The sequence below is a fragment of the Typopeltis vanoorti genome, chromosome 21, assembly GCF_054136105.1.
Source record: "Typopeltis vanoorti isolate ZY-2024b chromosome 21, IOZ_Tvanoo_1.0, whole genome shotgun sequence".
Taxonomy (NCBI): Eukaryota; Metazoa; Arthropoda; class Arachnida; order Uropygi; family Thelyphonidae; genus Typopeltis; species Typopeltis vanoorti.
The window spans coordinates 17,571,259-17,596,205 of NC_143569.1; the positions used below are offsets into that span (position 1 = coordinate 17,571,259).

At 34.4% G+C, this 24,947-nt stretch overlaps 1 protein-coding gene across 2 annotated transcripts in view; it reads right to left on the reverse strand.

The window, feature by feature from the left end:
• The window catches only part of LOC150094651 (oxidation resistance protein 1A-like), a 308,638-nt gene that overhangs the window by 148,959 nt on the left and 134,732 nt on the right, over positions 1-24,947 (reverse strand). For both annotated transcript variants that reach the window (XM_090411008.1, XM_090411009.1), the window contains exon 8: positions 18,529-19,262. In XM_090411008.1, coding sequence (XP_090267134.1) covers positions 18,529-19,262 — 734 coding nt within the window. The remainder of the gene's footprint in view (positions 1-18,528; positions 19,263-24,947) is intronic.

Here is a 24,947-nt window from a genome sequence, read left to right on the forward strand (position 1 = left end):
CTAAAATAGCTTTCTGTAGTTTATCTTCAGAATTTGTAATTATTTGGTCGTCGGCAAAGAGGAGAGTGTTTAAGTTTACTGTAGGAGAAGGTTTAATTCCTTGATGTAAATTTTTATTCCATTTTATTATTATTTCATTTAAGTAGATATTAAAAAGAGTTGCTGAGAGGGGACATTCCAGTCGGACCCCTTGGTTTATCTCTCTCGTATATGACAGCTTGTGATTTAATCTTATTTGTATTTGATTATTTTCATATATACTTGTGATAGCTTTTAGGATGTTATTTGGTATTCGTCTTTCTTTTAATATGTTAAATAATGTTTCTTTTAACTTTGTCAAATGCTTTTTCAAAGTCAATAAATGCAAAATGTGTTTCTAAATTGTATTCTCTTCTTTTCTCTATTATTAATTTTAGGCAAAAGGGCGGGTGTATACATGATCGTCCTTTTCTAAATCCATTCTGTGCAATTTTAAAATAAAGTTTTCGGAATATTTCATTAGTTTGCTATTTAAGATTCTGCTATATATTTTGTAACAGAAATTTAGTATACTGATACCTCTATAGTTTTTAGGGTCATCTCTATTATTACCTTTTTTAAAGATAGGAATCACAATTGCTTTTTTCCATTCTATTGGGGAGGGATACCAGTTGAATAAATTTTATTTAAAAATAATAAGAGTCTTTCTTTGAATCTTGTTCCTGCATATTTATGTAGTTCTGAACCTAGTTTATCTTCTCCAGGTGATTTTCTGTTTCTTGTTTCTTTCAGGCCGATTTCTAATTCTTCTTTAGTTATTTACTTTTCATTAATTGTTTGCCAGTTGTCTTTTTTAAAATATTTGTCTGTCCACAATTCTGTGTAGTAATTTAGAAATTCTTCCAATTTCAATTCAGTGTTTAATTTTATGTTTTCTTTGATATCTGCATTTAAGTGTTTCAAAATTAGAAACAAATTTGTTCCATGATTCTCTATGTCTTTTTCTGACTTCTCTTTTACCTATGGCTCTTATTCTTTTATATTCTATTTCACCTTCTAATCTTTCACTGCTTAACCATTTGTGATAGGCTTCTTTTTTCTTTTTGATTATTTCTTTCATTGTATCATCCCAGATCTTCAGTTTTTTCCTTTTATTGAATTTTTTGGTCTTTCCTAAGCTTTCATTTGCTGCTGCATTTAGTATTGTTTTTATATTAAGTCATTCTATTTCTTCATTTTGTTTTATTTTGTCTAGATATTGGTTAATTCTTTGTTCATATAGCCATTGTACATTTGTGTCATTCAATAGTCTAGTTTTATAAACAAATGTTTCAATTTTTCTTTCTGTTCTTGTTACTTGTAGCCATTTAGGTGGTAATCTTAATTTTATTTTAACATTTTAACAAGGAAGTGGTCACTGCTTATTTCATATCCTCTGTGAACTCTAACATCTAGTGAAAATTTTGATGTCTTTTCATTTAGTATAAAGGAATCTAATATTGATTTCCATCCTCTTGCTGCCCAAGTATATTTATGTATGTCTTTATGTTTATAGAAGGAATTCATTATTTTTAGGTTATTATAAACTAAAAAGTCAATCAATTTTTTACCATTCCTGTTTAGAGATGTTCTCCATGTATTCCTATATTATTATTAATTTTCTCATTTCCAATTCTTGCATTTAAGTCACCTGCTAAAATTACGTAATCATTTTTATTTATTTTATTATATATGTTTTGTAGCTGATTATAAAAATCAATATTATCTTGTTCTCTTCCCTCTTCTGGGGCATATAAACCAATTATTGTTAAATAGCCTTTATCTATTTTTATTCTAGCTTCTATTTTTCTTTCATTCCATAATTTATAATGCTTTAACTGTTTTTAAAGGGAGTTATGAATCCAAATCATGACTCCTGCTTGTGCTCTTTGGTCTCTGTCAACTCCACTGTATATCACATTAAAAGTTTCAGTTCACATGGTTCCTTTTAATTTCTTTTTTGTTTCAGTTATTACTGCTATTTTAAAATTTCTTTCATTTAATAATTGGTCTAATTCTATTTCTTTATATGCTATTCCTCTTACATTCCAGTTTGCTATGTGTATTATATTTTGTCGTTTCCATTTTTGTTTTACCTTTTCCATTCCAGGGTCGTTTCCTATAGATTCAATCCGATTATCTTTTTCTGTCTGCTTACTAGTAAAATTATGTTCTCCATGTCAGGGGACTAGCCTGATGATGGAATAGTTCAGTGGTAGAGCTGCTACCTTAAGGCTTCTGAACTAGCCTTCTTCCAAATTTAAACCCATAAGAGGAATAGGGTATATTGAAGGGGGAGAGAGTAGATTATAGAAGAATTACAGTAAGGTTTATAGAGAGGGCATAGTTGTAAGGCCAGAAATGAAAAGACCCCATGGCCCTCGAGTACTATAATAGCATAGGGGTCATAAAATAAGAAGAGTTCGCTAATAAGGCCTTATAGAAAGATTAAAGTAAGTGGATCTTCCTCAAAGTAGTAGAAGGAGAGGAGAGGAGATAGATCCAGCTAGGGGTCCATGGGAGTGCTGCTTCCCTTACAATCAAGATGATTGCCCCTTATGGCCCTGTTTGTCCACAAGTCCTTATTCAGTATATTCGGACCATCCCACCATGCATGCACACACATGGTGGGCTCCCCTATCCACCACCCAGGGGACGCGTTCTCTAGGGGTTACAGGGTCCCCCGAGAAACAGTTCATGCTTAATGATATTACTCATCCGTCTAACTTCTACCTGATTAACCCTCCTTAACCTAGGTATACAATTTAATACTGCTTCTTCTAGATGATATTTAACTATATATCATGCACTACTAACATCCTTACTCTGCAGTGATTTATGCCGTGGAAGAAGATTTAAGCTTCTTCCTAAGCATATCATAATCACCTGCCTTGTAGCTCAACATACACCCTTTTCTTGAAAAAAATGGATAACTAGTATGAGACCTAAAACAGAGTCAGAGAAACTAAATTATAATGGGAGAAATGGTGAGAATGTGTGTGTAAGAGCGACCATATTAGGTAACTGTATTAATAACAGGAATGGGCATTATCACGCAAATGATTACAAGGAGAGAACAATTCTGATTTTGTGTTTATCTGGTTCAGACCAATCAAATGTGTGCAAAGCTGTCTGCATATATAAGGCACCAGAGAAGAACCAAGATCTGCAAGTTGCGAACTCTATCACACCGACTACAGACAAGTATATACAAAATAACATGTAGTTTATTATGTCTGTATACGAATGCTAGGCGTATCAGAAACAAACAGGTAGAGGCTGTTGCTAAAACTGGGACCTCAGATTGTAGGTATTAGTTTTATAGGGTTTTATAGAATTAATTGAAGGGAAATGTTTTAGCACTTGACAGGGGGAGAAAACATGAGGTCATTTCTGAAAGTATTGGGTAAGAGTGTGGTGGTGACCATGTACTCTTCACCCAACAGATTTTTCACTTGGAGAGTAGTGGAATGGTTTGCTAATCAGTTGTGAGTGCTTTGCCTGTCAATGGGTTCAAGAAAATATATGATGTAGTGTGGATAATTTGGTTAGTTATCAATGTCAGCTTTTTTGCAACTTTTTACATGGTTCACAAAATTTTCAAATAAAATTCAGACCTCTACTGCAGTGGAAGTTTATACATACACACTCATGTAATTAACCTTTATCTTATTGTAATGTATAAAGTAGACATTATAGCAAATACCACCATAACTGGTTACAGAAAAATTCTGGCTGAAGTCCCATAACAATGTTTAATCATTCTGCTGTGAATAACTGAAGTTCTATCATTCGCAGCAGAATAATTGAAGTTCAAATATTCACAGTAGATGATCGGCTGAATTTCAAAGATTCATCATAACAAACTAAACATGCTAAGAAATGTTAATTCATGACAAAATTTTCATTTGTTTGTTCATTGAACAAGGAAAGATTATTTTTAATTTAATCCATATAGACACAATAACAGTATCAAAGAGTAATGTTAGCATGGTGACAAATGAAAGAAGCAAAACCATCTAAGATGGGAGGGGTTGCTTCACCTAATAATTGCAGTCATTGGATGACTGCAATTATTAGGATGACTACAAATGGAAAATACAGTTCCAATTGTAGGATGCACTGTGCATGGTACCACAGTAAGGAAAAGAGAATTTTATAAGGTTTTATAAAAGAAAACTCAAACATATAAGTAAATATCACATACATAAAAATAAAGCATCTATTTTATTATCAATATTTAGCCTTTAGCACTGAAGCATTCTCAGGGTTAGAATTATTACAATTACATTACAGTACTCTGATTATACCTGAGAATCAAGGGCGAGCAGTTGCAGTGTTGCTTTTAGAGGAAGAGGATTTGAGTCCCAAATCTGACAGTTCATTGCAGCCCAATTTAACTTAGGAACAGAGTGCTGATTCCAGGGACTTTATCACTTTTGAACTGATGATAACTATATGTAGTGTTGAGCATAGAATAATTTGAATAGTTCGGTGTGTTCTTTTAACTGCAGATGTGTCACACTGTCCATAACAGTCAAAAGAACTTTGAAATAGAAGGGGAATCTTTGTACATTCCTGGTACTACTTACTGGTGGATTTCAACTTTAGAAAGGCAAATAATGGAGGTTAATAGTTTAAATACTAGTTTACAGGTGGTAGGTATCTTGTATTCGTTTAAGAATGTTAGATTTTTTTCAATGAATGCAAGCGGCTAATACTGTTTTCTGCCATATAGAATAAAATGAAGGAAGTACTAGTCTAAAAAGTGCAAGTGGCTTCATATGAGAATTCATACATAGTGATGTGCCATCAAAGCAAAAACTCATTGGTAAGGGGTATTTTTTTAGTTTTAATTTTCTCAATTAAAATCTGAAATGGATTAAGTTTTTAACTCAATCCATTTCAGATTAAAGAAATCAAATTCAATCCATATCATTTTATTTAAAGTGGCTACATTACTTTTTTTTTTTTTTTTTGTTAATAACTTAATGACTATTTTCTTGGAAAAGTAAGATTTATGTCTGTTAATCTGACCCATAATTATTATTATTATTATATCACACCTCCAGGGAGTCCAAAGACTCATCGAGGGAGGGCATCAACTTTACAACTCCTCGTCTCACTACTACACCAACCTTCATCTAACACCAACGCTATCTACCGCCGACTTCCACCACTAGTGCTTTTACAGACATTCGCAACATCCATGCCCACGGCAGGATTCAGACCCACAGCCTTTTGGCTGGAGAGCGGATACGCTAACCACTCGGCCGGCAACATCTCTTTTTTTATAATTTTTTTTTTTTTTCTTTTAGTCAGAAATGTTAATTAATATGACAGCATTTCCATTTTCAGCTTCCATTATGATTATATTCCACTTCAAGATCTGCTGATCAACATTCTTTCATAATAAGATTATTAGGTGCTACAAGCAAATATTACTGGCAATCTGTTCAATAACTCTTGAGCATCTTGTTCTATCTGTGTCACTACACTTACACTTGGATTTATGTTGAGGTTTAGCAAGATCCCATACACATAAGTTGGACAACCTATAATATGAACATGTTGTATGAAGAGAAAGAAGGAACTTGTTTAGAATGGATTTGAAGACCAGTGGATGTAATAATGGATAAGACTGTTCAAAAGGACATAAGTAAAAGAAATAAATGAAGAGAAAGAGAAATTTGTGCTCTGAGTCTGAAGTTAAACTATAAAAGAAAGTTGAATAGCTGCTACATGCCTTTCAATAGATTTAGTAGAGAGTAGGAAATTAAGCAATGTGAATTCAGATGAACAGGTGCCAGGGAAGCATTTGTAGAATATTCAAGTAGTAGAAGCCGAACATGTGTGTGAAATTAAACTCTTGTACTGAATCAAGAATTTTTTTTTAGGAAGAGCTTGTCCACGCTAATTCTCATTACACCATCTCTCTTTTTGTGGCATCGCTTACTATGGACAGACAGGAAGAACTGTTGACATTTGCCTTGGTGAACATAAAAACAATACATCCGGCACTATTGTTATGGCAAGTATGGTCTAGCACAGTGTTTCCCAAATAGTGGGTCATGACCCGGCACAGGGTCATAAAAGCTAAATGCCAGGTGGCCTAAAAAAAACTCTCTGAAACCTAGGTGTTTCGTTTTTTGGGTTTTCTTTTTTTCTTTTTTTGCCAAATGGTGTGCCAACCCCTATAGGTAGAGATGACCTGCTAATGCTTCTGCCTGGTATCTCCACTTGGGCCTGGCTTCCACTGAAGAGACCTCAATAAAGGTCGAAACTAGTCTGGGTAGTGGCCCTTCCCTTAATGCATAACATTAGACATATCTGCAAGGAGATGTGTTTTGCATTATAGAAGATACTGAGATAGGAGTGTTGGTAGCTTGCTCCACCTTTGCAATGAGTTGCCCTGGTGTTGTACCACCTTACCCCAGTCCTGAAGATACTTTCAGGAGCAAACTTTGTTTGCTCACACTTGGATAAAGGATTAAACTAATTTTATTATAACAAAGGTCAGTTGGCACATGACAAAAGACACATTTCATTTAAAACTTATTTTAGATTTTTAAGTTATTGAAAATTTAATTATAGAATAGACCTGCACTTATTTGCTAGAATATGGCAGCAAATATAAATATATACACACACACACACACACACAAAAAAAAGCAAGGAATCAAAATTTAAAAAAAAATGTCCTTCATATCACTAAAGGACCTTTTGCATATCACTATGGGTACATGTACCACACTTTAGGAAACAATGACATAAAAAGTGAATAACAATGAACAAAGGAATGATCACTGTAATACACCTCTGTCACCTTAAACCTTGCACTCACACCACCCATATCCTACTTTTCGATATCTGTCAGTTAGCCATCCTCTTATCCATGATAATGTTTTATAATCTAATCTCATTTTCCAATTTATGCAACAGTCTTCCAAGCTAAATCCTGTCAAAGCCTTAGCAAAGTCTAAAAGTATCATGGTGTATCCCTTGTCAACTTAACAGTAATATTATTATAAAGTATATGTTGCTCAAAAATGATCTCCCCTTAGTGAACTTATGTTGGTCATAAAGTATTCTCAGTCAAACCATTTCTGTACAAGAGCTTTCACTAATTTTCTGAAAATCTTCACCACCACTCCAGAGATACTGACAGGTTGATAGTTGAACATATCAGTCTTTGCACCACTTGTGTAATGGGATTACCATACATTCCACATTTGTGCAATCTTTCCTGTTCTGAGATTCACATTATATAGGCCTGGTCAAAGGGCCAGTTCAGATGAGCATTCTTTCAACATCTATGCGATATCTCATTGGCTCATATTGCCAAATTCTCATTCAGTTTATGCAACAGCTCTAGTACTTCCTCCTCATACAGCAAGCTGAATGTTACATACACCAGATTGTAGCATTTAGCAAAATGAGTACTCAGTAGTTTGTAGAAATTGTTCAGTAGCTGAATTTCTTTTGAAAACGTGTTGCACACAATTCCAACTATATTCAGCAAAATTATTCTTTCCTACTCATTTTATCTTTTACTTGCAGCATAATGACAGAATTCTTTTGAGCTGTCTTTAGTCTACAAAGCCAGTTTCTTTTCATACTCAGACTTAGTCATAACTACAACAACTGTAACCCTTTTTTTGCTTGCTCCTTATAATTTTCATAACTGCACACAGCAATTCTTTTACATAATGTTTTTCTTAAGACTCTCTTGCTTGATAAGATTATACATCCACTTCATTCCTACCCTGCTTATTCTTCAAAATCTAGACATATTCTGATATTGCATCATTTCCTTTTTTTTTTTTTTTAAGTGCATTCGGGGTCAACTTAAGGGTCAAAGCCAAATAACTAAGCGGAGACCTCCACATCGCCTTTCAATAATACAGAGAATCGACTGAGGCTTCTTACCTAATGTCCAATTCTCACCTTCACGTGGCGCATCCTGTTAGTAGGTATCTACTGGGTATTAAATGAATGAGGATAGGGTAGCAATTTGGGACTTAGCAGATCAAATTGTACTCTCTATTGGCTTAATATCAACATGTTGTACCATCATATGCATTTGTGGTTCAACATGTTGATACTTAATGCCAGCTGGAGTGTCGTTCTGTTAAATAAGGCTCACGCTGTTTTCATCAGGGAAGTGGTGAGAACAATGAAAAGTCAGCTACTGAACAAGTTCCAACTCAACATCTAGAAGAAGAATAAACACAACATCAGAAGAACTGAAGATAGGAACCTTCAGTATAAGGAGTATTAATGGAGAGGAAAGCAAACTTGCAGAAGAATTGGGCATGTACCACGTGGACATAATTGGCATTACTGAGACAAAGAAGACAAAAACAGGTGAGATCTTACTAAATAAGTATAGGATGTTATTTTCAGGCAATAATGATCAAGAAAAGGAGTAGCAGCAATAGCACTCAACACTAAACATGAAGATGAACTTTTTGATTGGAAGGCAGTTTGAAGTCGAGTTATGTGGGCAAACTTCAAAATGGGACATGGACAATGAAACTTATATATGGTCCCACAGAAGGTTCTTCTAAGGAAGAAGTGGGGGGGGGGGATTTTTTGTGATTAGAACAGACAGCTGACAAAGAAAATGAAAAAAAGTGGTCTTTTGTTAGAGATCTGAACAGTGCAACAGGAAATGAATCCCACTAGGCATCTGGAGAAAAGGACAAAAGCTAATAAATTATGGTAATTATACTGGACTTCTGCTCAGAACACAGATTACTCATTACTAACACCATGTTTCAACATAAAGATGTGCATAAGTTCACATGGAGAAAAGACACAAAAAAATAAGAAAAGCCTCACTGACATCATTGTTGATATTGAAATCTCCATGCTCATTCAGGATACAAAAGTGTACAGAGGATTTGAAATTGGAAGTGACCATTACTCAGTACTAAGGAGGATAAAAATGGATATTGCACTGAAAAGAATAGTATAGTCTTTTCCATGTGATATCCAATAGTAATTTTAAAAAGAATTAAGGTTGAGCAACTTTAACAAGTAAATTATAGACTTGACTATACAAACATTATTGAAGAAAAAAATAAAACAAACTCAAAACAAGAACCAAACCTTGGAGTGTCAGTGGCAAACAGTGAAGAAGACACTGATTGCTTCAGGTAAGGAGGTATGTGGTGACGTTGTCTGCAAGGATAGAAAAATAAGAACATTATGATGGACAAAAGTAGTTTAAAAAGTAGTCCTGGAAAAGAAGAAAGCATACCAAAAGTTCCTAGAAAATTACTTGGGAGATGGCTAAGATACAGAGAAAAATGTAAGAGAGCTAAGCTGTGCGTAAAAGTAGCTAAATAAAAAGTCATGGGAAGACTTTGGTAAGAATATAGAAAATAAATATCAGGAAGGCAACAAAATGTTCTGGAGGCTATTGAAGAAGCTTAAAAATGGAAGAAAGAGTACTGTAAAAGGAATCAAAAATGATAAAGGTGACATGAAAACTGAGGATATCCTGGATGTCTGGAGTAATTACTTTGAATGAACCAAGCAGTAACAGAACAATAATTTTCAACAAAGAGGAGTATACATTAATACCTGAGGTAGAAAAAGCCATAAAAAACATGAAATGTAGAAAGGCAGTTAGAATAGATGATATTTAAAAAATGCTTATGTATGGGGTATAAACATTTTACAGTGGCTACACCGCATAATTCAGAGGGCATGGTCAGAAGGTCAAATTCCCAATGACTGGCATAGAGCGCAAACAGTACCTTTTTATTCCCTTTTTTACATAGTAAAAAAGGGGATAAAATTGAATGTGAGAATTGCAGAGGAATTTCTGTCCTAAGTGTTCCAGGTAAGATTCATGCAATCACTTGAAAATAGATTGAGAAGTATTGTGGGAAAGAAACTTGGAGAAGAACAAGCTGGGTTCAGGCCTAAAAAGAGATTGTCAAGATCAGATTTTCACTTTAAGACAAATAGTTCAGAAAGCTTGGGAATATGATAAAGATCTGTACTTAAGTTTTGTAAATCTGGAAAAGGCATACAACAAGGTGCCTTGGGAAGAGCTTTTTGAAACCCTACAATTATATGGGATGAATGGAACATTAATTCTTATAGCAAGGCTTATACGTTGGTCATACATAACTGGTAATTAACTTAAGGAATTTACAATGCATAAAATGGATATTAATTAGGACTTTTACTTTACTTTTAAGACTCTCAGAATGCCTTCAGTTGCCTTTCTTCAGCCTTATTTGCTTAGTGTGAGCGCAGTGCCTACATGCACATATCATTTTGTGATCAGTGAAAATGGCAATATAACATTGCCAAAATATAGACAGTTATTAATTGAAGTGTTTATAATCGATAATTTAGTTTATATTGTCATTTCCTGAAAAATCAGAAATTGTTTGCATGGAAGATTCTTGGCCTACTCTTGGTTCTTTCCTTCTACCATGCCAATTAGGCTCCCCCCACCTCTCTGATGTGGTTCAGTACTAACCATTCTTTTTGAACCATGTTTAGCACTTCTTCATTAGTCTTTCTTTCTATCCAACTGATTCTCATCATCCTTCTCTAGCGCCAACATCTCCAACTTTTTAATGTCTTGTTTTGCCAAAGTCCAAGCATCACAACCATGTAATGCTATACTCCAAATGTATGTTTTCACCAGTTTCTTTTTTAATTAAATGCCTAGTCCTTTATTAATAAAAATGTTTCTTCTATTGTCAATGCTTTTTTTTTTTTTTGGCAAAGCTTATTTTTGCTCTTATTTATATCAGATTGGCTTCTTCTTTTCATCTTCTGTGATGAGACTCCTAAGGCATTTAAAGGAAGATACAACATATCTTCCTTTAAATGCCTTAGGAGTCGATAACTATAATTAACACAAATTATCGCTAGTAACGATAATATAGCAATTATCGTTATCAGCGATAATTGCTATATTATCAGTAAATCATAACCAGTTATTCATTTCCATTTATCTTAATTTCTATTAGTTCTGTTTATTTGTTTGCTTTTTCAATGTAGAGATTAAACAGTATTGGAGAAATAGAACACCCTTGTCTTACACCTTTAGGTATCTTTGCTATTTATTGTTTCTATTTGGGCTTCTTAGTACTTGTAGAAATTAAATATGGGCCTTCTATCTCTCCAGTCTATCTTTACTGTTTTTAAGATTTGAAGCATTTGGTTTCCACTCAAGACTATCAAAGACTTTCTCCAGGTCAAGGAAAACTATCAGAGTATTTTTATTCTTCTCAAATCATCTTTCTATCATTGTTCTAAGAAATAAGATTGCATCTCTTGTTCCATGGTGGTTCCTGAACCCAAACTGGTCAATACTGATATATTCTTTGACCTTTTGTTGAATTTGATTTAAATGGTATTGATGCAAACACAGATTGATAAGACAATAACTATTTATTAACTTAAAATTTCTTATCAATCTGTGTTCACATCAATATCGTTTAAATCAAACTCACCATGTGTGACGAACACATAAGCCTATCCACAAGGCTAAATATTCTTTGACCTTATTTGTTAATCTTTTTTGTATAACTTTTAGTAATATTTTTAAGCATGTGATATAAGGCTTATTGTTTGGTAATTTTCACACTAGTCTGCTTATTTATTTTAGGAATGGGAATAACTGAGCATTATGTAAAGTAAAGACTTTGGAAATTATTCCAGTTTCATATATATATATATATATCCTTTGTGATCTTGACTAAGTATGATTTAGTTATATTTCCTGAATATTTTATTAATTCTGAAGGAAAGTTATCAACATCTGGTGCCTTATAAGAAGACAGTTCATTTAGCATTCATGATTTAGTTATATTTCCTGAATATTTTATTAATTCTGAAGGAAAGTTATCAACATCTGGTGCCTTATAAGAAGACAGTTCATTTAGCATTCATTCAAATTCATCTTGTAATATGGCTGGGCCAATTTCTTCTGCATCAAGCCTTGTTTCATCTTCTATGGCTTTGTTGTCCAGACCTTTTTCTTTATTGAGTTCCTTTGCATACTCCTTCCAACGCTCAGAAATTTCTTCCTTATCTATAAGAATGCTCTTATGTCTATTTTTAATAACCATACTTGTTTTGTTGTATTTTCTTCTTTCATCTATCAGGTTTAGAATGTCTTGGGTAATCCAAGGCTTTTTTTTTGTTGACCTGTTTTTTACTCCTAATACAGCCACATTGGCTGCCTTGATGATTGTGCCCTTAAAATGGGTCCACTTTCCTTGTGTGTGTTTATCTTTTTTGCTTTCTTCCATTTTAAAGCTTTCATCAGTATTCTGTTTATAGATACTATGGTTTCCTCTATTTTCAGGTTATCTATATTCCATTCCAACAGCTTCATGAATTTCAAACTACGTTTCAGTGAAACCAAATTGTCATCATTGTCCGCATCAGCTGCAGATTAAGCTTTGCATGATTTTACTTGATATCTATTTCTTATAATATATTTGATACCTTCCTATACCCCTACAGATGAAATTGGAGGTAGAAATGACAGTTTAGATTAGAATGCAGTCATTGGAAAAGATGATAGAGAGGTAGGAAAATATTGTTTAGGGTGCCAAAATGACAGAAGCATTGCTTCTGTCATTTTGGCACCCTAAACAATATTTTCCTACCTCTCTATCACCTTTTCCAATGACTGCATTCTAATTGCCCATAACAATGAGATTATCTTCACTTTTGGAGTCTTATCATATACTCAATACCTGCATTTATTTTTTCAACTTTGTCATCACATATTAGGCATATATTCTTGTATTATTATTATATTTGTTGATTTTGCTTTGAGTTTAAGCATTATCAGTCTGATGCTGCTATATTTTACTGAGATGATTATTCTTCTTTCCCATTCCTTATTGAGGACTATTGCAACTCTTTTTTTTTTTTTTTTTTGCTGTCATATCACCTGAATAAATGATTCTAAATTGGGTATCATCAATTAATCAAAATATTCACAACATCAAGCTAAAAATAGCAAACTGATATGGGACTTCACTCAGGAATTTTTAGCTTGAGCAACTTTTTAATAGTTCATTATAGCATATCATTCTGTTATAGCAATATTTGCTGAAGTGAGTATCTACTATAATGATTTGTAGGATATGATGCATTAACAAAATTTATATAGGAATATAGATTGAGTTTGGTTATTATAAGTTGTCTGACTAAAGTATATGGGGATCAGTGCTTCATGCATGTTAATTGTGTATACATGTTCTTAGTTTTGTCTACTTTTCAGTAAAGGGGATATGGGTGAATAAGTTTCCAGGAGGGAAGAAACTGCCAGTTATGTTATAGAGATGCAGAAAAGGGAGGATGAATTAATTTTAAACACTAAATTCCATACTTAAAGAAAATGGGAGAAAAGAATACAAAAATAAATACAGTAGTCCCCCATTATCCACATTCTGTGTGTTTTCCTATACATGCATACATACCTATGATAAAGTTTAATTTACAAATTAGGCACATTAAGAGATTAACAACAATAACTAATAATAAAACAGAACAATTATAACAATATACTCTAATAAAAGTTACATAAACAATCTCTCTCTTTCTTTCAAAATACAATATCTTATTGTATTGTACTCATCCTTCTTGTGATGATATGAGATGATACAACACCTACATGATGAGATGAATGATGTAGCATTAGGCTATTATTGACCATCTGAAGATACATCAGAAGGAGGATCATCAAGCCATGATGATATCAATGAATGGATGTCAGGAACAGACGACACTGATGGTTGGAGATCCTCGATAGCCGAAGGTTATTTTGCCGAAACCTTTTGGAAGAACATTGTAATTGGAAGTTGTTTCTTTTTAACTCATCAAAGTGTTGCTGCAGAGGCTGTAATCCTTCTGTGATCGTAAGGGTAACTGTAATGCTGTGTTCCACCTGAGGATCATATTCCATAATTTTGTCCTTTAATGCCGTGCAATTCAACACTTAAGCAAATTTCAGTAATGTCCACATTGCTGGTTCTGCTTCAGTTTCTTCTTCCTCATCTTTCTCTGTAGATGACTCCACAAATTCTTCCAATTCCTTATTAGTTACCACTTCTCAATAGCCTTCAATAGGTTCTTCCACTTCATCAAGCACGTCAGCAAATCTTCTCCACCAATTCGTCTTGTTGCATGAATGATTTTCCTAACTTCTCCATTGATCCCCACGAAGCCTTTAAAATCATTTACGACTTCATTCCATGCAGGCATACAATTTCTGCTTTTAATTCATCCACTGCAGCTTTGATGAATGTTATTGCATCAGCAATAGTGAATGATTTCATGCACTGTATTATGTCCAATGTTCATCAAGCATGTCAGCAAATCCTTCTTCACCAATTTGTCTTGCTGCATGAATGATTTTCATTTTCATAGAAAAAAACAGATTCGGGATGGCCATATGCATTGTCTATTATTAACAGGACTTCAAATTTCAATCTTCCTTCTTCCAAGTATTTTTTCACTTCTGGATGAAGCCTTGGTGGAACCATTCCATAAACAACATGGCTGTCGCCCATGCTTTCTGATTATGTTGCCAGAACATGAGCAGGTAATTTTTGTTCTTGAGAGCGCATGGGTTCTTCACTCTGTACACTATTCCTGGCTTTATCATATGTCCTGCAGTGTTACCACATAGTACCACTGTCCTTCCACCTTTTATTGCCTAGGTGCCTCCTTTGCACTTTTATGAATGTAGGTTCTATTTCATCTTCTTTTGGAAGAGCCAAGTTTCATTACAATTGAAGACTTGTTTTGGATGGTATCCTTTCTCTTTAATCAACTTCAACTCTGCTGGAAATGTGGCAGCTTCTTCATCGGCAGATGCAGCCTCTCCAGTAATTTTTATATTTTTCAGTCCAAACCAATTCCTAAACCTGCGTAACCATTCCTTACTTGCAGTAAATGGCTTCATGTTACTTGTTCCAGGGGATCCTTTGCTAAAGTCTTCATATAGGCTCAATGCTTTCTGGTGCAACACATTGCCATGAATTGAAACATGTTTTCTGTTCATGTCTTCTACACAGAAATTTAATGCCTTTTCCATCTTAGCTAAGCATGTACCATGGCTGTAATTTTTACAGTTTGAGGTGTGACAGAAAAAGTAGCACAAATTTCTTTCTCATCCTTCACAATTCACAGATAGAAGATTTGTTCTTAGAGTCTGGTGAACAGGAGGAAGAGGGGGGGAGTTGTTATAGGATCAATGTTGGAGTAGTTCTACAGAAAATAGTGAGAGATCAGAGGTCATCCCTGGAAACTGTATAAAGAGGGTGTGAGTAGGGGAGTGAGAGGCAGGTTTTTTTGTGCAGAGTTGTAAACGATTGGAATGCCTTGCCTGAGAGTGTGTTTAAGACACGGTGATGAGCTGTATGTGTGATAAAGGGACCTCCCAGGTGAGTTTTTGACTCCATGAGGTCTTGGGGGTAATAATAAGCAGGACAAAGGGTCAATTAACGTCACAGGTGGGGCAGCAAGAAATATCATTATGCTACTCAGAACACCAAGCAATTTAAAACGTGTGAATTGTTCATTTCTGGAATTTTCCATTTAATATTTTTAGGCCGGGGATGACAGCAGATAAATGAAACCACGAATAAGGAGGGATTACAGTATACATTTAAAAAAAAAACGTTTTGCAACTGACAGTTCAGAATCCTCTCTTTTTCAGTTTATAAACATGGTTAAATAATTACCATTCACATTATAAGCATTCATTTGTTTTATATGATAGACAAGGGTTTTTCTGTTCTTAAAATCAGGTTTAGGAATGAAATCCACCTTTATGATTCTCTCTCTCTCTCTCAGATCATCTATACTTGTTAGAATGGCGTTTTGATACACATAACACAGCACAGCATAGTAAAATTCAGATTCACAAATTTTGTTCACTGAATTTTACCATGCTGTGCTGTGAACTGTCTCTGCAACTATAAGGTTAAGATCCCACTGTGGCATGTACTTGTATATGTTTTTAGGTGAAAGATAAGTTATTTTATAACTGCCCAGTTTTACACTGGGTAGTTATAAAGTTTCCACATTATCTAACCCTCAGCCTCACCACAAACTATTAATGTGCTATAAGTTGACAACTCGTAAGTGGGAATGTAATAAAAAAAAGATTAGCAGTTTGACAATTTGCTTTAATCTCTCCATACCAGTTAAACTGATCCAGAAAAATGCAAGAGGATATATATATATATATATATATATATATATATATATATGATTAACAGGCAAGATATTAGAAAAAACATCCATATGGTTAACCAGGAGAATCCATATGCAAAAAATTCTCAGAGAAAATTTCTTTTACACAATCAGTATGGCTAATTAAAAATATTATTACTGTACTGAATGTGTTTAACTGTTGCATACATACACAAGCAAAAAGTCTATGGATTTTATCAAAAGGTTAGAGCAGGGGTTCCCAACCTTTTTGTTTCCTAGAGGACATTCAAAATACCGATAGGGCGAAGGGCGCCATCTATTTTTTCAAGCAAATTTTTCGAATTCTTTTATTAAATGAATACATACAAAGTTTACATTATATAAAAATTTAAATATATATATGTAAGTTAGTGTGATCTTTGGCATTGCATTTCATTGGCCAGTGCTTCATAATTAGGGGAATATGATGATATTCCAGTTCTTAAACTGGAAAACAACTTAGAATGCACGTCTACTTTACATTGTATGCGTTTAATACTCTTCATGTGTTATTAACGCACAAGTCATATAGCATGAATTGTTGTGCGATTATTTCAACCTATATGGCACACGGTTGAACAGCGGCAGGCACACACAAATTGGTTGATGGGTGCCATGGTGCCCACGGGCATAGGGTTGGTAACCCCTGAGTTAGAGCATCAAATCTGCTCTGCTCAGCTCAGCGTTGGAATACTATTTTCATTATGGTGGCGCATTGAAAACCTCTCAAAATTTTTGATGCTGTCCAGAAGATGGTATATCTTGCAATTTTTTTTATTAATTTGCAAATCACCTGATTAAGGTCATCTCTATCATCCAGATGGCCATATTGCAATATCACATATGATGAAGCTGACCTCCTGGCATCATTATTCTCATCTAATTTCATTGCAGATGACCCTCCATCTTTACCAGGAACAATGTACTACATGCCCTATCTTGATCAGCTTGGTTATCAAAAAACAAGTTTTTAGATCTAATGGACTAACAATGATTTTGCTTAAGAGATACACTCCTGAACTAACAACTGTCCATTATCTCCATGCTATATTACACTCAGTTGATATCCACCCCACAGAATGAAAGCAAACTGATATACGACCTATTGCAAAAAAGGAGATAAGCATCTACTATTAAAGTATTGACTTGTTGTTCCTACTTTGGTGCTGGCTGGAGAAAGTTATCAACAGTTAACTTGAATGCAATTTAATGAGTGACCATCAATAAGGATTCTACCAGTCAAGATATCCAACAGATCTCCTTTTGGACACATGCCGTGGAAAGGTTTGGAGAAACCTGTACTGTTGCACTCGACATTTCCCAGACATTTGATATTTTCTGACAGTGGAGCTTCTCAGTAAATTACTATCCAATGGTCTCATCAATGCTTTACTGTGATTTTTTTTCGTACCATCCTTCAACAGTGATGACAACCTAGTCACCTTCAATGTTTCCAAAACACAGTTTATATACCTTTTATAACAGTCAGCTCAGTCAGAACAAGTCCTCTCTCTCTTCTCAGAATGACTTGCATACCTAGCCTTTAGTGGTATAATCACATCACTTCAACAGCATCCTTGACTTCCAAAACAGTTGGCATTCTTCTCTGCTCAAGGCAATGCTTTTTTTTTTTGGAACAGTACGCAACAGTATGTTGTATTGGCACCCTGATTAACAGTAACACGACATATGAACGATATAGTTTTAATTTTCGTGCTAGTAAAGAATGTGGACTGACACCTATTGTTTTATAAAAAAAAAAGTATTGGCACAAGCAAGGTATTACTTTTCATCTGTACCAGCTGTCAACTCCATGCAAATCTCAAATCTGCCCAAACTTTGGTATACTATATAATTTCTCATTTCTGTTATAAAAATAAGAACTCAATAACACGAGCAACATTTGCCCAACATCCTATTATGGTTGAATTGCTGACTCACTAAACATGCTTCTATTCATTTTTCATTGCATCTATACCTGTTCTGTAGAAAAGCCTTTCTCATGAAGTATTCACTATGGGCTACAACCTCTAGCTCTTCAAAAAGAATATCATCAGATTGCTTTTCTTTTGATCTCTAGCCACAGACAGCATTAATATGCTATAGGCCTTGAGAACTTATGTGTAGAAGAGATGTAAAAAAGAAATAAAGTCTTAAGAGATATCTTATGTCAGTTCTTCAAACAGTTATACATAAGTAAAATAAAAATTTCCAGACATATTAACTTAATGCTATATAAGTAAAGAAACTCACCTTCTAAAGATCTGAATAAATCTAATTTATCATCGACCATATTTTTGTACTCAATAAGATTTGGTTTCAAAGTGTTGCACTCATTTTTGTCAACTGATTCTTCCTTACTCTGTTTTTCACTCTGATTAAGTGAAACTGGGTTTGTGACTTTCTGCATATGGTGATCACTTGAATACGTGGGAAGTGAAAGTCTTTTCTGCATGTGGAATAATATCTGTTTTTGAGGAAGGTTAGAGGGAAGTGACTGTGATAAATAGTCAAAGCATCTGATATTAGAAGATGGACTTTTGTTTCCATTCATATAATTTAAATGACCATCAGGTGAATTAAGTTCACTAATATTTTTTACCACTACTGGGTGTTCTTTATTTGCAAGTTCACTAGTAGCATGTGAATCACTCTCATTATTTACACGTTCCTTTCGGTATGAAAATTGTTCTGTATTTTTATGTTTGTCATCTGAACACACAAAACTGCTCTTTTCTTTTACTAGTTCATCAAGGACACACTGTTTCTCTTCAAAAATGCATTCCAAAGAACATATATGTGATGTCACATTTCCAAGAAGTTCATTATTTTGAGTGACATCTGAAGCATCACTTCTAGAATTAATCAATTTTTCAGTTAAGCAGGCATTTGTATTCAGTCTAAATGAATTTATATTGTTACATGATTCACTTTTGGAAAAAGGAGGTTTCCTTGAATGAAATACTTCTGTTTTTACAGTATTCTCACTGAAATGAATTAAAAATATTTTAGTGATAAGAAAAACATTTTTCTCAAAAAAAAAAAAAACCTTTTATTTATACAGACATACTTTCATCAATATACTCTCGCAAACTTTTAATTTATTTTCGTTATACATCATGAACAAAAAATTTGATTAGTGCTATTTCCTAGATAGAATCATACTGATCAATATATAACAATCACAATCTTCTGGAGACAGAAAACAAGAATTTTATTCAACTAACTACATTTTTTTTAAACACACACATATTCCAATAAATATGGTGAAAGAAACTTGATCATTGAAGTTCTTAAGAATATAATTTTAAAGAAATACATAAGACAGTGTTTATCCCTAAAACTTACTTAGTACACCACCCTGTTTATTAGTCCTGCAGTGGCTTGGAAAAAAGAGCCTCCATAGCTCAGTTTCAACAATGCCCGTCAGTTGGAAAAACCTGGGCAAGAACCTTAATCAGGGCTTTCTAGATAAAAATAAGTTATCCAGTCTCATATGGAGGTAGTAGGATTTTTTCTTCCAGAAACTTAGGTTTTTCATCCCCCCCCCACACAGGCAAACTAGCCAAGCGAATGCACACAATTGATATACAAAGTACACTTAATAGGCATAAGGCTACCTACCTACCTTATCCTAAAATTGTGGTTACAAAATTCAAGGTTACATCAGACAGTTATAGCCACTTCAGGACCCATTAAGAGCCCTAGAAGAAAAAGTGGAAAGCTTGGAAAAAAGTACTGGTAATTTGATTGCCAGAGCATGATTTCTACATAACTGTTGGAAGTACACCCATGGTATATGAAGTACTAGAAATGCATGAAAAATAATCTGAAGAAGTGGAGATAAAAGCTGAATAAAATTACATAGATGTGCATTATAGAAAACAATATTATAATGAAATTATGCACTATAGCAAACTACAGAATACTTTTGGCCTAAGCTCCATAGGATCAATGCTATTTTAAACATTTTAAATTCAAAATTACAAACAATAAATGCAAAAAAAAATTCACTATAGCAAACCAAATTTCTTTGGGAAAAAAAAATCATGGGAAATGTAGCAAAAGAAAATCAAAACAAAATCGAATCAAATCATGAAGGAGAAAAGTTAAATTCTTAAACACAAAATAAGAATGTGAAAAAGTAAAAATGCAAACAATAACGGAACACTTAAGAAAGAATTAGATTAGCATGAAATTATAAAAATCTATAATTTGCAAATATAGTCTTAGGCCTATTTAATGCAAAGGAATTACTTTGCTCTCTTTCCACTCCCTTGGATCTTTGACAGAGCTGAGACAAATTAAACAGCCTAGTCAGAAGAATTGCCAGTTCCCTTGCACATTCTTATAAAACTTGAGCTGATATCCCATTTAAGTCCACAGTCATATTTACATTGAGATTTTACAACATCCTAAGTACAAGTGAACCCCAACTTATGAACATAACATGTTCCTTTGAAACATATTTGTAAGTCATATGTTCATAAGGTGAGTTTATTTTTTTCAAAAGATGTATTGTTAAACTTATTAATGTATCAATGAACTTCAGCATCATGAAATGTTCATAACAGAGTTCTGTGGTTGTTAAATGAATTGGGTTGCAATTTGTCTATTGAAAGTGCTTAAGTAGAAATTCAACTGTACCTCCAATTAATCAGCCTCTATTCTCACATCAGTCCCTGTCACAGAAGTAACCCCACTTTGATAATATACCCTCAAAGTGCAAATTATTTGGTCTGCTTCTGTCACCTCACTATCATAAGCACTCCAAAGTTATCCTTCTACAGTCATTCTTCCTTTTACTTGTTACATAATGAAAGAACTCTTTGGGATCTGCTTCGGCTTGCTCAGCTAATTTTTTTGTCATAATCTTGCCTTACCATGCTATCATTTCTCTTCTTATATACCCTCCATTACATTTTCTTTTTCTGTAGCTTCTGCTAAATGATACTACTCCTCCATCTAACTTCTACCTGATTAATCTTCCTGACCTTGGGTATACATTTAATATTGATTCCTCCAGATACTCTCTGCTAACACCATTCACTTGCAGGATTTTATGTGACAGAACAGCTTTAAGCTTCCTCTTAAGCTTGTCATGATCACTTGTCTTGTAGTTCCACATGACTGAAAATCCCATGCAACCTCTCAGTCAAGACTGCATAATCACTCTCACCAAATCATTGCAGTCAACTTTGGTTATGGATAGCTCTTTTGATTCTATTACCAGATCCAATACTCTCTCATCCCTTGTCTCCTCCATCACGTGCTACTTCAAGTAATTATTTCAGAGTAGATGTACCAAGTCCATTTCCTTCTGGCCGCCCTCTAATATGCTTCCATAGTTCAAGTCTCCCATGATAATTACTGGACCTGCACTCATACTAATTTGCAGACATGTCTTCTACATCATTCCTCTAAGCCTCTGGCCTACAGCAGCAATCAACTGTATATTTTATCCTTTGGGCCTCAATCTCACACAAGACTGCATCTCGCCTCTTTTTGGATGCAATTCATCTGCTATCATCAGCAATATTGCCCCATCTTCTCTACCTTCCTGAAAATATTACTCTTCACATTCTATACCCATAACTGCATCATCTGCTATTAGCCAAGTCTCACTAATGCCTATAATGTTAATGACGTATCATTAGGATAGAGAAACTCTAGCATCCCCCCCCCCCCATGCTTCCAACCTTTACATTTTGAACTGACTTCTTCATTTTGACTTTTTCAATTTTGCACCTTGTCCTGTGACAGATTACACATAAGCATACTATTTCTTTATTGAAGTCCTCTTCATTCTCCTGACCTTTCACCACTGCACATTCTACATACTACTATACTATACAAATAAATTTACATTATACTAGCTTCCTATTAAATTTACCTACAAACTGTTATACAAGTATGTGTGTGTGTGTGTGTGCACACCTCAAAATTATCTGTTGTATGTATCATCTTGAATATTGTGAGATTTTATTTATATTGTGAGAAAAGACGATGAGGGAATACCAAGTCTAGGTGGATTAATAGTCATTCTTTCAATCTTCAAAGAATGACTATTAATCCACCTAGACTTGGTATTCCCTCTATGTCTTTTCTGCAATCCTCGCTTCAAAAGTTGTTCTGCTAACCTTTCATATCCAATTCTGTTTCTTCTTTTTCTCTCTTCCATCATCTATGTGGATAATGATGAGGCCGAATAACCTCTTTCCACTTCTGTCTGTCGCGGGAGAGTCCGAACAATTCTGTCCAGTTTAGTGTAGCTTGTTGTGATTTGGTTTTCAGGTCCTCTTTTATTTTGTCTATTCATCTAATTCTGGACCGTCCTTTGGATCTTTTACCTTCCATCGTTGTATTCAGGGCTTTAGATGGTAGTCTTTCTGTTCCCATGGCCAAACCATCGCAGTCTTCTTTCTTGGATTTTGTCTATTATTGTTATTTCTTGTTTTAGTAGTTTCCTCATGTCTTTGTTTCTTAGTCAATCCAGCAGAGATACTCCAAGTAATCTTCTTAGCCAACCCATTTCAGTAACTAATAATTTTTTTCTCTTCAGCCATTTTGCGATTCCAGCATTCACTTCCATAGGGGAGTATTGGGAGGACCATTGTTCTCATAGATTCTTACTTTTGTTACTTGTTTGATGTCTCTTGACTGCCATATTTTATTAAGTCATCCAAAAGTTTGGGATGCTCGACTGATTCGTCTGTTTATATCTTTTATGATTTCACCATTGTACTCAATAAATCCTCCAAGGTAGGTGAAGTTTTCTACCTGCTCTAGTTATTTACTATCAATTTCAATTTTCAGATTGGTGCTTCTTTTTCCTATTTGCATAATTTTTGTTTTGTCTATATTTATGTTTAATCCAGATTTTATACATACCTTTATTTTATCAGAAATTCGCTGTAGATTTTCTTCTGTGCTTGCAAGTAATGCAATGTCGTCTGCAAATTTTTCATCTAATTTTAAATTTGTCACATTTTCCCCGTATATTTCGATTCCGGAGTCTTCACTGTTTAAGGCCTTATTGATTGCTTCTTCCAGTGTAAGATTGACGACTACAGTCTGCAATTTTTCTTGTTCTCTCAGGGGCTGACATTGGTGAGTATGGGCATGGCAAACCCGAGATACCCAAGCTAGACCTGATCTTACTTCATCCAATATACACTTGGTATATCATATCTGGAGACTTGTCTTCTACTCTCCTTTCCCTCTACTTCTCACCCCCCCCCCACCCAGTGCTATTAGAGCAACTCGAGGGCGACTCTTTCCTCTCAAGCTGTAGTTTCCACTATCTACTAAAAAAAGCAGCTAAATTCAGGTCAAGGAGTGGTGGTTGACACAACGAAAACTTGACCATTGAAACTGAATGAACTCTAACCAACCTAAAGAATCAATTCTGTTTAAGTGACCTTAATACTAATAATGTCAAGTTTCTAATGGCTACAAGTTTAATTATTCTACCATTAATGACATCTAATATAATAAAATATAAGATTGCATACCTGTGATCTCTCTTTCCCAAACCTCAAATAATAAAACTCTTAGTTAACCAGTTTTTGAATGCATTAGCAGGTCAAAGGATTCTTGGAACAGCACTATGTACCTATATATTTTTTTCAAATAATGTATAGGCACACTGGTCTTGAGAAAATCATTTTCCACAGACTAGATAATTGAGGTAGTCCCATATTTCATTTATAACCCACTTTCAGGTCCATGAGTTAAAACTGGACTACCGGTATGTGTGTGTTATGATCCATCGAGTTGTTTCTGACTCCTGGCGACTCCACGAACATACACTATCCATTCCGATCTGTCCCTGACCATGTCTTTCAGAACTTTCAAGCACACTCCAGTTGCTTCTTTACCTCCATCCACCAATCTAATTCTTGGTCTTCCTCTTCTCCTGCTTCCATCCACTTTACCAAGCATCATCATCATCTTCTCCATATCCAGACTGTCATTTGCTCACATATGTCCAAAGTATGACAATTTTTGCTTGATGATCACAGCTTCAAGGGAGCACTCTGGCTTTATTCTGTCTATCACTGATTTATTGGTTTGCTTTATAGTCCATGGTATTCTCAGTAAGGTCTCCAAACCCATAATTCAAATGCATCTATCTTCCTTCTTTCACTCTTTCTCAGGGTCCAACTTTCACATCCATACAACACCACAGGGAATACCATTGCTTTCAGGATTCTGATTTTTGTTGCAAGACTAATATCTTTAAAGATCTTGCTTAAATTTGTCATTGCTTTTTTTTCCAAGTAATAATCTTCTTCTAACTTCTTCGGCACAATAACCATCTTTATCAAAAATTGTTAGCTGCTTCCATTTTCTCCCCATCTACTTCAAAATCATCAAGTTCACATGTTGCCATAACTTTTGTCTTTTTGAGGTTAAGTTTAAGACCATATTTAGCATTTTCTTCTTTAACTTTCATAATAAGTTCCTTCAAATCTTCTTTGCATTCTGCTAGCAAGGTGGTATCATCTGCATACCTCAAATTATTAATATTTTTTCCACCAATTTTAATTCCAACTGAAGACTCCTCCAGTCCTACCATTCTTAAAATGTATTTGCTGTACAAATTAAACAGGTATGGAATAAAATACATCCTTGTCGCACCCCCCCCTTTACCTATTGTGAAAAACTCA